The sequence below is a fragment of the Aythya marila genome (assembly GCF_965140915.1).
Source record: "Aythya marila genome assembly, chromosome: 1".
NCBI classification, from domain to species: Eukaryota; Metazoa; Chordata; class Aves; order Anseriformes; family Anatidae; genus Aythya; species Aythya marila.
In genome coordinates, this window is record NC_139042.1 from 14126524 (window position 1) to 14141244 (window position 14721).

General features: G+C 39.9%; 1 protein-coding gene across 2 annotated transcripts in view; it reads right to left on the minus strand.

Annotated features, from left to right (window-relative positions):
* Window positions 1-10571, minus strand: part of PGR (progesterone receptor) — a 39424-nt gene extending 28853 nt beyond the window's left edge. For both annotated transcript variants that reach the window (XM_082756571.1, XM_082756572.1), the window contains exons 1-2: window positions 9204-10571; window positions 7838-7989 (exon numbers count right to left, since the gene is read on the minus strand). In XM_082756571.1, the coding sequence (XP_082612697.1) occupies window positions 7838-7989; window positions 9204-10444 (1393 nt within the window). In that variant the 5' untranslated portion in view covers window positions 10445-10571. The remainder of the gene's footprint in view (window positions 1-7837; window positions 7990-9203) is intronic.
* Between the last annotated feature and the right edge of the window lie 4150 nt (window positions 10572-14721).

Consider the following 14721-nt stretch of genomic DNA (forward strand, 5'->3'; position numbering starts at 1 on the left):
GTCCATTATCCGTTAATTTGTAGTTAACTTGTAAGCATATCTTACAGTCCTCTGCCTAATTTTGTTTGCTAAGTGGACAAACCAAAAATGGTTTCTTTGGAAGGGAAACAGCATTTTCAAACTACCATATATCTTGCATTGCTTTTCTTCTCTTCAAAAAAACACTTCCAGTGTTTGCAATATCCTTAACTGACTCTTTCTTTCTCCTTTATCTTGATTAGAAAATCATCTTGCCTTTTGTTGTGAACACTGCACCACTGTCTTTTTCCTTCCAAAAATTACTTCTCCAGACAGCAACCTATGCACATTATATTTATGCTATCTACAAAACTGATCAGTTAAATGTAGCTACACTGTTTTCATTCACTTCTGGTTAGTTAAAAGTTGTAATACTGGGTGTGGTTTGTTTTGTTTTAACCTTAGTAATTTCCCTATTTATTCTATCACCTTCAAGCAACCAACCAACCACCAAACAAAAACCATAATTAAGTCCTGTTTTACAGAAACCATCATGAACTGCAAAATAAGGGTTAGTATTTTACATTGACTTTATTTGGTCTTCCTAGAATATTTACCACAGTAACATTCTGAAAGGCATAAAGTCTTTGTGTCTAAGTACAGGAACTGACAATAGTAAAAATGCTGCATAGCTAATATATTTCAGAAAATGATTCTGGCTTCTACAAATCAGTATTTCCAGTTATTTTTATGGCAGTCTGTCACAATTGTTCCATGGTCACCATTTTTAAGTGATTAATTACATAATTAATATAAATATCTAAAATGATAAAATTGACATCTTTTTATCTTTTTTTTTTTTTTTTTTTGTCAGTGAAGGTTATATTTCTTATAAAATAACTATAGATCATAGGATTCGAACATCCAGTGTACTTTAAAAGCACACCAACTATTTCAGAAGTATACATCATTAAAGTACTATTTGTTATTTTGATCCCTGAATGCTGTATTCTACCAACATAAGAAGCATTACATTTGTATTTCAATCATCCCATCATTCTGATTTCAGTGAAAGTATTACAGCACATTGCCTTGATGAAATTTGCACTGTGTGTTTTCTCTTATTCTTTGCCTGGTCCTAGATCTGAACTGGTAGGAAAGTAATGAAGGTAGAAAAATTAATGAAGTAATGAAGGTAGAAAAGTAATGAAGGTAGAAAAAACTAAAAACATTAGTAGCAGAAAAATGCAACATGTAAAAAAAAAACACATATGTTGCTGCCTGTGATCAAAACACCCAACACTGCTGAAAAACTGTGAAGAAAGGATTCATTTGACTAATTAGATTCTAAAGTGTAGAGATCCAGGAGAGCAAGTAGTGTACACTCTGGTCTTGGGCACTGGAGAAAAAAATGGGTACTTTAGGATGTGATTTATCTTAACCTTGAGTAATGTTCAAATTGGAGTTCTTTAATAGCCTATTGATCTCCAAAGGAAGCCCAAATATGGATGTCCAGATTGGCCTTCAGTTTGGTGAAACCAATCTCACACAAATCTCCACTGTAGTTGGGGATTGTGGAAACTCATATAATTATTTGCCAAGAATAGGACAGCATTTTCCAGGATGTCAATGTCACATGCAACTCTTTTCATGCTTTAACTGCAAAAGATTCCAGGTTGTTGAAATGTACTCGGATGCTAACAGATATTAACCAACAGCCACTTGTGAAACTGCAGGAGCTGTTGACTAGGTATGACCAGGAAACCTCTGAAGTACAGCCATGTATCAACACAGACAACAACATACTGTAACATACAATTGACATTTGTTAAGTCTTTCCACGGGTCTTTCTTTCTTTCTTCTAAAGAACCATCTCTTAATCATCAATTCTGTGGAATGGATATATAGCTTAAGGAGATGGACACTGTCAAACCTAAGTGCATTTTTAGGAAGTAATAGTTTGACTATAAATACTTAAACACTTATTTTGTATACTTATTATATTTATTTATACTCTAAAAAGATATGAGCTACCTTGGTGGTATATGGGTGGGATTTATACCACCAAACGCAGAGAGTGTACATCATCACCTGACACTCCTTTTATGTTCAGTATACAGAAATACTTCCTGTTAGAGTACCGCCATTTTCATCCTATGTAGATACGCAAAACAAGTCAATGAATTACTTCCCAGAAGTTCCTGTTTCTCTCCACCTGCTATAGAAGGAACTCGAGATGCACAGCTCAGGTTACTCCCATTTTGAATATCTGAAGTTGGACCAATCAGCAACGCTAAGCACTCAGCTGCTGGTGCTCTGTAAAGCAAGCAGACCTACACCACCTGAAATAACTTCAAATCCAACTGAAAAGATGTTTAATGCAATATTCAATACAGTTTCTAAACTCAGTATATAACATTAAGACAAAAATTTTGGTAATTCACATTTCTGCAACTATGTTCTAAGACATCTCTACCAGGAAATCAGTACAGTCACTAAGAGAGCAGTAAGAAGCCCAGCATTAGCACTACACCCAAAGCACAAGAATGAATGTTATCCTTGCTCACTCCATTGTTGTGCCACAATCAAATTGACAAATTAATGTTTGTCAAATGGCTGAGCAACAATACTTTTTGTAAGTTAGAAATATGATACACAATTATGTATCTGCATAGATCTTCTTTCCCTTTTTGTAACGTAAATTCTTTGCTCTCACAGAAGTGAGACTTGCCAGTTGAATTTTAGGACCTTCACAGAGGTAACTTCATATATTTGAATTTGGAAATATACTTAAGTTTACTGTACATTAACACTTTTTGGTCATGTACAAAATAAAACAGCTTTAATAACATTAAATATACTAAGTGAAAAACATTTTCATCTCTCAACTTGCAGTATGATGCTTTGTCTGCTTCATGAAACTTTCATGACTATCAGGTTTATGGTACACACCGTACCAAATTCTGATTCCAAGAACACAGAAAGTGGGATTAAAAACAGAAAATTGCTGTGGAGTTAGGAGAACGGGAAACATTTTACAGCTGCTTTATCAATTTCATAGATTAAAAGGTCTCTATATTATGGCATTTCACTGTCTTTCCAAATAGAACTTCCTATCAGTAGATATTTTTTCAATCAGTGTTTGGTGTGCTGTGCCACTTAACATCTTTAAGCTATGTAAGAGTACACTTGGGGCAATCTTCACGCAGAGTATTTCACTGCGTAAGTAGCGAATCACACTGTCATCATAAACTGCTTATACGTAACACAAGTCAGATAAACTTTATCAGAAAGGCTGGCTGAAACAATGCTCAGCCTTTTCACTGCACAGGCGTAGCTCATGCTTAGTTCAACACCTTCCTCCACCTACATACACAGACAGTGAAAACTCTCATGGAAACTATTTTCTAACCCACAGGGTTTGCCAGACTTAGGTCTCAGAGAAAATAAATGTCCACATGTCATCAGCTAAGTGTTGCTGCTGTTGTTGTTGAGCTTGTTCCCTGATATTGTTATTTGTCCAGCGCTGTTACCTTGAAATTAAAGCACATACTAAAACTAGAAATTTCCTATATATTCATTAGATCAACTTAATAATAGGGTCCGAGATATTTGAACAAACCAAGAGTTATTTCTTAACACATATGCTGCAATATCATGTATTTATGTCAGCCCCAAACTCTTCAGGTTCACACAACCACTTGTCATTACATGTCGAAGTAACACAAACAAGGCGCAAAGGAAGGCAAATACTTTTATAAATATAGAACAAAAAATAGAAGTGGGAAACAGCACTTCAAGTTGTTTTCTGGTTCTAGGTGATTTTTATTTTTCATCAGTAGAACTACGCTGGATAGACTTTCAAGAATGCAAGCCACCAAGAAATGATGCATTAGTGATAATGTAACACCAGGAACCCACAACTCTATAGGTAGGGGAGTTCCTCTCCAGGACAGAAATTTCACTGTCGTGTACTACACAGCCAACTGCAAGGTAAGAGATGATCACAGTTGCCTTGCATGATTTTTTGTGAAGATACCCTTATAAGATATTATTTATGTTATAAGATACTTTAGCTTACAAGATACTGTATCTTATAAAATACTATTATAAGATACATATTTATTTATGACTGTATGGTAATTTAAAGCTAAGTAAGTATGAATTGACTTCCTAAATTTCATTCTCCTAAACTCTACTGGCAATATTTTATCTGTTTTTTGTGACCTTGTATTAGATATATTGGTAGCACTTACAAAATGCCTGACCATCAACAGCATATTACTTTGCAAATGTGGAAATTCTGTAATTTTTAAAACATTTTAAACTTTATTTCTGAATATTCTTTGGTTGGTAACTCCAAACTGCCATTAATTTTCAGCTCACAGACATGAACAGTACTAACCCATCTACATACTGAATCCAATTTTGTATTTTAAAATTTCTTAACTGAATATAAATAACAGAAACTTCTATTATTTCCATGGTAAATAAAGAAGATCTTTGAGTATTTTTTAAAAAGCCTTGCAATTTTTACAACAGCTGAATCAGTGGATTGGTAAATCAGCTCTTTGTAGCTAACCAACTAAGAGCATATAACCTCTTTATGCAAATAAATATTTCCTAAAAAGTCAGTATTTTTATCCCTTACCTGCATTTTCTCCTTCTCACCTCTAGCACAAAGGTTTGTGGTTTTTTTTTTTTTTTATATTCGTTTTACTACAGTTCCCTCCCCCTACCTCCCCCCCCCCCCAAAAAAAAAAAAAAAAAGATTTGCAGTTTTAGTTAATGTCTTAGGATTCTCCTTAGAGTAAAATATACTTATGGAATAAAAAACATCTTCTTCTTCATATGTATAGGCACATATTGGAAGCCAGGAACCCAAAAAACAAAATATCTACCAAACCATACATAGCTAAGAATTTCTTTGCCAGTGTTGTAAAATAATTTAATTCTAAATTTAAGCTTTCATCTTAGTGATCCTCACACAGTTCTGGTCCACTGTTACACTGTACGGATACCGCCTAGTTCTATTCAAATGTATGGTTAAATCATACTTAGTACAGAAACTTTTAGATTCACCTGTACAGTTTCAAATTCAGACTGAGGATTTGAATTGTGCTCTGATTATATTTCAGAAAGAGTAGTGATAGAAAATGGAGTTTTCTGGATAGCAAAATGGTCCATTCTACCTCAGAGAAAGCATTTAATTAATACTGTATTTTCCACACACTAGGGGTGAGTAAAAAAATAAATAAATAAAAATAAAGTGTATGATGAATGCTGGTTTCTGTGAAAAAAAAATATATATATATGTTGGCTGCTAGATTTGAAACTGCCGACATACCTAAAATTACAAAAGTAATTAAAATAGAAAATAGGCATATTCCAACAAAGTCAGTACTGCTGTATTATGTCCCTTGTTATGTATGCACTTGAAAACTTTATAACATATGAGAGAGAAATCTAAATATAGAAAATCCAAGTAGTAGGAATACCTTCTATTTTCAGCCATGTTTTAATTTCTCATGGTGATCAGGACTTTATGGAAAGTATATGAAAGGTAGATTTATGATTATGAATTTGCACTCAAAAAGTTTAGCATCTCATTTGCATGAATAATATTGAGAAAAAAAATGGAGTAGTATTCAAAATTTAAGAAGGCAAGTAATGCATTCCCACTCGAAGAAATGATGGGCAAGGGGACACTACATAAGAAAAATTCTCAGTAAAATGTGTGAATCTTTAAACGCTGCTTTCTCTGGTATCTACAAAAAATATTATTTTTATTTTTACAAGAGAGTAGTTTGTCACCTTTATTTCTGACAAGTAATAAATGAAAAAATACTTTAAGTTTAAATGAAATTGGATATCTATCCATTTCAAAGCTAATAATTTTATCCTCTGCTTCAGTTAAAATAAGGAAGTCCATCTTTTTAAAGAACTCTCTTTACACTTGCGCCTTCTATGTAAAATTAGGTAACTACATTTGTTCATGTTGCTCATGCCCATATTGCTCATTTCTGTCATTCTTCTCCATAAAACTTAAAAACTACTAATCTGTAGTTTTTCTTGTCATAGTCCAGCTCTCTGGGGTAGTTGTCAATTCTCTGAATACTCTTCCTAAAAAAAAACTAAACACTTCTTCACCACACTCACAGTCTTTGGAATAATTTAAAAAATGGTAAGTATGAAGATGCTATGAGAAACACAAGTTTTTTGTTTGTGTAACTGTATTGACCTCTTATTTCTCTGTGTATTTCTAAATGAATCAGTAATATTCTGCTAATACAGCTTTTGCATAAACACCCAGTGAAAACAGCCTGAAGAAATCCCTAGTAGCAGTTTATATGCCTGCTGATAAATGATAATTTAGCATTAAATAAAGTATATATGCTGAACAGTAATTGGATATGTTTTTGAGTAGGTTCACCTACTGTACAAATACAAGTTTAGGAAAAAGATGAACTTCAAAAGTTACAGAATCAAATTAAAATACAAAATTAAAAAATAAATACTACTGTTGAAAAGTGAATAAATAAACCTTCTCTTAAAATATGGCATTCATAAATTACACTACACTCTTTCTTAAAACTTCAGCTTCCTGACTTTTTAAGAGTATGTCTGATGCAGTACAACAACCAAAAGCAAAGAATGTGAAGCCAAACCAAGAGACAACAAAGTCAGTGAAACAAACATATGCCTTGTAACTTAAAAGCTAAGTGTTTTTCTGTATTGCAACCTAACAAATATGTTTTAATTGTTTTTTTCATGAATACTATTAAATGTATTAGAGAAAATGTGGCACTAACAAAGCTAATTAGTTCATCTGGCACATCTAGTCTAGTGGTCTCGATTTGAAGATATATAGTCTGATAAAGCAAGCATAAGTGAGCATATGCTTAAAATTGAAAGAAACAGCATACTGAAACAATTCTAACTAAAGTATTTTGCTGAGCTTTTAATTTCCCGTTATTCCCCTTTTCATCTGAAGAGCAATAAACTCTATAGCATTGAATAAACTATATATCACAACAAGAAAACATGATGCAATTTCTTCTTTTAAGTAATCCTACACAGTGCAACAATAGTTTTGTTAAGAGTATGGAACAGAAACTTTAATGTCCAAGTTCTGACAGATAAGAATTGTGAGAAAAGTAGACAAAGAATAAAATGTTTTTTCTTTTACTCGGATTTGTCTTACTGCTTCATCAGCTGAAGTATATAAAGCAATCTGCTCCTGTATTTAAAATCTCAGTGGGCATATATGGACAAGGTATAATATAATTCCAAAAGAAAAAAAAAAAAAGTATTTTTACTGATTTGTAAAACCTGAAGTTTGGCTTTGTAACTCAATATCTATCTGGAAAAAAAGTTAAACCCATTTGACTTGAAATAGTTCAGTGCAACCTGAATTAGTTCCATAAAGCTCAGGAAGCCAAATTCTGCATTTTGCAAGCAAGAAAAATTACATATAACTTCAAAAAAAAAAAAAAAAAAAAAAGATTGAAGCCAAAATAAATTCCTATCTGCATATGATTAGGTCATACCCACAAAATTTTCATTTAAATAGTATTTACACTTTCTAAAACAAGTTCTGTATTTCCCAAGATCTTGATGAAACTCTGCTTACTGAGAAAGATTAAAAGATGAACAATAATAAATAGCAACCAGTGAAAGTACAACAAATAATACTAGTAAAGTTAATAATGAAATATTTTAGTTAGTATTCGCTATCATACTTAGAGTTGCCAAAAAAAAAAAAAAGTATGACTACAGTGATCATGCTCACAGATCAGCAATAAGTAAAGGGTATGTTCTTTGCAGTGCCTAGGAAGATATATTTCAAATAATGAGGAACAATGGCATGATATAGTACCTTCCATTGCCCTTTTAAAGAAGACTTTACAACTTCCACAGGTAAGTACTCCATAGTGGCAACCAGAAGCCTCATCACCGCAGATGAGACAAATCTTCTGGGGTAGAGATTCAAAACTGTATTGAGAACTTTGGCTGGATTCTGTATCTGGCCTTCAAAAGAAAAAGAAGAGAAATGAAATATCCAGATTTGCAACGGTTAGCTACTTACCTGTATTAGTGAGCTTTATATTACAGCGTCCTTTATACATCTTAGGACAAGGGGAAAAAAAAAAAAAAAAAAAAGGCAGGATTGCCTTTCAGCTTGAGGTTTCTCTACACTAGGATAAAAGGCACATTAGCAACGTATGCCTAGTCATTAAAAAGGCAAGTAGTGAGCAAAACGCATAGCAGCATCTTAACCCATTTTAGATAAAAAGGGGACATTCTAGGAAACTCTTTATCAAAATGTTCATCTTCCTCTGATCAACAAGTCATGTGAGTAAAGTCATACTGATTTATATCTTTTCCTGAACACCGAATGGTACAGAGACAGAATCAAATAGAAGTCAATTGAATTTCAAAAGCCCCCCTTCACATGGGAAATAACCAAGCTTTATCTCAGCTAGAAAAATCGTTAATAATTGGTTTGTTGCCTCCTGTTCAGTCACAGCGTTCTGCTCAGTACCTAATTCTGATGAGCACATTGAGGTGATGAGTACTTCTGTATTTCTTACCAAAAAATAAATAAATAAATAAATAAAAACAAAACAAAACAGGCTAATCTAGCTAATCATTATGTTTATAAAAATCCATATGTTTCTATTAAAACGATAGAGTTATTTTTGCAAATATTTCTAAGTAACACCTTGGCATCATAGTAAGCCGTGTTCATCGTAGTAAATTAATATAGATATTTAAAATGTTTCAGGGTTTTTTAGGTGTATTTAACTGCTTTTTCCCAAACCAGCAATAATGTTCTGAAGATTATTTAGGTATTTAACTGACCACCTGTCAATTAAGAGAGGTGAACCTACTGCTCCTCCCTTCTGTGGAGCTGGTTACTATATTGCACAGTATGAAGCAATCATAACAAAAATGCCGCTTCTCTCGGAGAGTAACCGTGCCCAGATGAGCATCAGCTGCAAAATTAAAACCTTGGGTGCGTTCCCACCAGGACCGGGACACCCCAGCGCGCCCAGACAGCCCCAAACTAGACGTGCGGCCACGGCGGCCGTCTAAAATCTCCAGCGGAGCTCCGCCGAGTGCCGTTTTGTCCCCGTTCCTCCCCGGGCCGTCCCTTCGACCCCTTTCCGAGAGCGCCGTCGGGGGGCAGCGCCCCCCACCCCCTGCGGTGCCGCCGGCCTCCCGCCGCCGGCCGCCCTTACCGCACGTAGCCGAGGTAGGGCGGGCAGAGCTGGGGCAAGCCCTCCTTCAGCACGGCCGCCGGGAAGCCCAGGGGTTGGTGCCCGTTGAGGCCCAGCGGCGGGTAGAGGCCCGGCGGCGCAGCGGAGGCTGAGGTGGAGGGGAGGCTGTCGGGCGGCACCGGCGGCCCGTAGGCTGCGGGCAGCAGGGAGGAGGCTTCGGTCTTGTAGAGGACGCACTCCAGCGAGGGCTCCTGGGCGGCTCGGGGGGGCTGCAGGTAGTCGGCGGAGGCTGCCTTGCCTCCCAGGTACGGAGCGGGCAGCCCGACGGCCTCCTCCTTGATCTTCAGGGCGGGCTGGAGGTCGCCGTAGGCGAAGGGTCCCTCCTTGCCGTCGGCCGGCGGGTAGCCGTAATCCGCGAAATCCGGGGCGGGGGCGGAGGGCGAGGTGCGGGGCCCGAAGGCGCTGGCCTCGTACGCAGCCTCCACGTCCAGCAGCTGCCTGGTGCGGGAGGCCAGGTAGGCAGAGTTGAGCGGCAGGATGGGCACATGCAGGTAGTCCTGCCCCGGGCACGCTCCCGGTGCCGCTCCCGGTTCGTGCTCCGCAGCCGTCGGGGAGGGCGCCGGGGCCGAGGCCAGGCTCCCCCCGGAGCCCGAGCCCTGCTCCGGCCGCCGGCTGCCGGCGGGGAAGGGGCGCTCCTGGGGGGAAAGCGCCCCCAGCCCGGACGCTTTGCCCCGGGGGGTCGCGGCGGGACCCTCGGTGCCCGGGGGCGGTTTAAGGGCGGCCGCCAGGGCGTCCCCCCCCGGCCAGAGCCGCGGAGGAGGCTGCGGGGGGCTGGCAGCCGGAGCCCCCGCAGCGCTTTCGGCCGATTTCGGCTCCGGGCCGCGGCTCATGGGGGCGCCGGGAGCCTCCGGGACCTCCGGCCCCAAGAAGGACCAGGCATGAGCCGCGGGGGTCAGGAAGGTGTCCAGGACGCTGTCCAGGGCGTCCTTATCAGGGAGGGAGCCGCTCCCCGGCCGGTACGAGAGGGAGTCGCGGTCCTCCTCCCCCGGCTGCCGTTGCTGCCGCCGCCGCTCTTCCTCCTCCTCTTCCTCCTCCTCCTCGTCGTCCTCCTCCTCCTCGTCGCTGCTCCTGGGGTAGAGCAGCCCGTCCAGGGCGATGTCGATGGCCTCCGCTTCTCCGCGGCTGGGGTGGCCCTGCAGCAGGACCGCCCCGTCTCGGGCGGACGAAGGCGCTCCGGGCTCCTTGGCCTTCACCTCGGTCATGCTGCCCGCCGCTCAGCCTCCGGCGCGGAGGCCCTCGGGGGGGAGGGAACGAGGGAGGCTCCCGGGGCGATGCAGCAGGGCCGGGCGGCTCCTCACATCCCGGACGGCGGCTGCCGCTCACATGGCGCTGCCTTCCGAGGGGGGGCAGCTCAGCCCCGGCCCCCCTCCATCACCAGCACCACCGCAAAGCCTTCCCCGCCGTCGGGGACGGGGACGCCTTTGCCCTGCGGAGGGGAGAAGCCACTCAGCGCCAGTCTATGTGACACTCCCCTCACTGGACCCCCGCCTTGTTGCTCCCCCTGCCCCTAACGCCGGGGGGCTGCGGTGCCCGGGCCCGCCCCTCCCCGTGGCTGTCCCCCCCCCTCTTCTCCCCCGTTCTCCTCCTCTGCGGGGCTGCTCCGCGCTGCCTCCCCCCGGGGGCTCGCCCGCCGCCGGTCCCCCCGCGGCTTTTCCCTGCCGCTTTGCCGGCGCCCTGGCCCCTCCTCTGCTCCGCCCGTCCTGTCCCTCCCATCGCCCTCCGGCCCCTCGCCCCTCTCCCCTGTCCTCGGGCCCGCTCCCGGGCTGCCCCCCGACCTTTCCTCCCCGTCTCCACACCCGCAGGTGCCCCCTCCTCACGCCCCTCCGGCACCCGGGCACAGGGCAGGCAGGTTGGATGGTCACTGTCTGGGGACAGTGAGCAGGAGAAGTTTTCCTTACTTGCCGTGTCCCTAGGATAGGCTTTCTGTAGTCTTTCACCCTCCCTCTCATTGTCAATTTCAGAGGTAAGCTCTGCCCCAATTCCTCAAAGCCCCGCTGCTCACACCGGTGCATCTTCCATGGTTCAGTAGCAAAGAAACCATGGCATTGTAAAGCACCTTATGTTATAGGACCTCCAGAGTACCCTCTACTATACACAAGAGAAAGCGAAAGGCTTTTAGAACAAAGTATTTGAAAAAATGGGGCATCCTTTGCTTCTAATACAATCCAGCCCAAATTACTTAAACCGAGGATCTGTCAGCAGCTACTAGCTGACTGGCTTTTTGTGTAAAATGCTGGGTCGGTGAAGGAACCTGCACAGCTTCATAAAGCTATTACTGATTCAAATACGTACACACCCACCCACATTGGTAAATTTTGCGTTATATAACAATCTCAGAAAAGAAAATTGTGTTAAAAGATACAGAGACTAAATTAGCCTAGGAGTAGTCCGTGGGACTTTGAGGAGAATCAGTATATTTTTGATTTGTAGAGAAAAGTACACTGTTGCATGCTTACTTGTGCTCTGATACTGGAACACACTTCTCTGAAAAGATCTTTTTCATAAACTCTCTGAAAAGACATCTTTTTCATAAACTCTTATCACTGTGTAATAGTTCCTTTTGTTGTTTTGCTTTCAAAATATTCCCAGACTAAACAGGACGGTTTATGGGGGAGGAAAGCACAACTTTTTGAAATTACTGCAGTGGTCAGAAAGCTAACATCAGAAATCATACAGGGCAAGTTTATAGAAGCAGTGGCTTCAAATAAACTTTATTCAGTGTGGTGTGTATGCTTTGGTTTATTCTTGGCAAAACATTACTGGGTGATAGACTACTTTGGAAATCTGCCTTTTGTTCCTTTAAGGAATAGTAATAAATTTGTCATTTTTCTTTTCCATTTTTAAAATATATATATATATTTTAAAAAAGAATTATTGTACTGTGATAATAGCTAACTTCTTAAAACTTGGATGTCACGTAGACACCTCTATGTATGCTCAGGAGGTTTAATAGTGTGATACGTATCATACTTGCTCTGTGTAGGAATATTTCTCAAACAAGTATCTTATCCTGTTGATACTGTAAAGAACTGTGTGGCCAGCAAGTAGCAAGAACCAAAATGATGACTCTGAAAAGCCAATCAGCGGAATGCTCCCCGAAGGCAATCTGGTTCTCTTATGGCATGACCCTACAACAATCAATTAATTTGAAGTGCTTCTCTGGCTACTACATTACTGTTTTTATGCCCACAATATTTCTCACTTCTTCCAAGCCTTAATTTTCTCAGAAGAGGCAGAAGTTCACCTCCAGCACCGTTCATCTCCACACTGATTTTGGTTTTCCCCTGATGTTTTCATGTTTAGTCAGCTGGTTGTCATGCCTATTTATTCCCACTGTCTTCCTTTCTCATTTCCACTTCCCCAAATTTATGGCCTACCTCCTTACTCCAATGAAACGTGCTCTCAGGACTTGTTTCTTTACAGCGACTTCCCTCGTGCTGCTGCTTCGGGCCCAAGAGAGAGGCACAGATGGCAGGATTAAGGGTTCCTGAAGGGAAGGCAGGACTGTGTGCTTTCTGCAAGGCCAACTTGCTGCTGCGGCTGACTTCACTACTAAAAGTCTCCACTATCAGGTCTGTGTGAATACCTGAAAATTTATCAGAAATAAAGTCTTTATCAGTTGCATGATTTGTCTGAATGTTGGCAGCAGAATATCGTCCACACGTCCACACTATTGCCCTTCCTAATTTCCTTTATGTGACCCAACAAATATACTCAAGTCTTTAATTGTAACGATTATGCTTAATTCTCACTGTTTAATGAAAACCTTTTGTGTTTTTTACCTTCAGAACATTTATAGGACTTTGGTTTATATCATTTGCATATAACTTCCATTAACTTTCTCTGGCAACTTTTGCTATTTTCTTTGTATTATTCTGTCTATAACCTTCATTCATTCCCTTTTGCTGTCAGACATTATCACATCATTTCAGGATGCTTTTCCTGATATTACTATGGTATCACAAGTTTTTCAGTAAGAACATTTGACAATATGCCTTGTCAAATGTATTGATATTATAGTGTTGTTGTCATTTATTCATTCTGATGTTTTGATTTATTTTGATATATATTTTCTTTTATTCATTTTGTTGCTGTGGCAATCACCATTATAGAAAAGCAGACTGATTTTCTTATGTCATTTCCCCAGAGTGAATAGATTTATACTTCAGGAAGCACCTATTTTGAATGAAACTATGAAACATTGGAGGGTTTGATCAACACTGTTGCTTTTTTTTTTTTTTTTGAAATTCAACCTGAATATGTTTGCCAGACCCTTCCAAATATTTAATATATATATATTTATTCTGCTTTTTTGAAGAAGAAGAAGGAATGAGAAATGCTGTATGGGAAACATGATAAGTACAGCCTCCTCAGCTACTACATATGTCAAAATCACAAACCTTTTCTATGACCACCTTTTCTTAAAATGATCTTGAAGCATGGCCTGAAGGTCAACAAAGCCAGTTTTTATCAGCTCTATTTCTCAAACTGAAGAGTTTCATTTGTCTCTGGAGTGCTCCATATAAACAGCACCATAAAGTTAGTGACTTAGTGTTTAAATCTGGGAGTGGAGAAGTTAATTACACTAAAAACTCTGAATTACTGTTGTAATCCATTCTGACCTTTCTTATAGTGGTCACAACATTGTTCTGCACAGAACAGAGCTTAGAAGTTAAAAATAATATTTAATTTTTTTCACTGTTAATCAATTCCATACAGTTTTATACTGTCATTTTTTAGGATATAATACAACCAAAACCATTAATAATAATAATAATAACAACAGAGGAAGAGAGAATATCTTCTACAAAAAAAGCTCGTGTGCTCATGGTCCAGAAAGGGGAAAAAAACAAACAAACAAAAAACCCTTCCATCTTATAGGAAAGGCTTAGAGGCTTCTCCTTATATCAGACAAATGACATTTTTGTAAACTATATATATATATATATATGTAGTAGCATTTTGCTATTCCTACTCTGCCAAAATAAACTATCTTTTCAACATTTAATCTAGAAGATGAAAGATAGTAGTGTCATGCAAACAACAATACATTCCGGGTATGTTACAGTTCTTAGCGATATATACTTCTGTAAATATTTAGAGCCCTAATTAGCCTACTAAATTCCACTTAAATTAGGATACCAACAGACATTAAATATGCTTTTCTCAGAGATCATCAGTTTTGAAGTACTGGCTAAATAATGAGAGCACCTAACACTAGGGATGTGCTCCGATCATAAATGTTCACATCTGAGCCAGGTGATTAGACTTCAGTAGTCAGATAAGAGCCATAGATATCCGTGGAGACCATTCGATTCATCTTCTGGAGCTCTTCAGAGACACTTATGTATCATTATTAAAGATATAAAGGACTTCTGTGATCTGAAGAGCCAAGAACCTAATTTTTTGGCTTGGCAGTGCAATGTCTAGGATTGATACTTAAAATAAGAGGTCTGAATACAATCCTAAATCCTTAAAA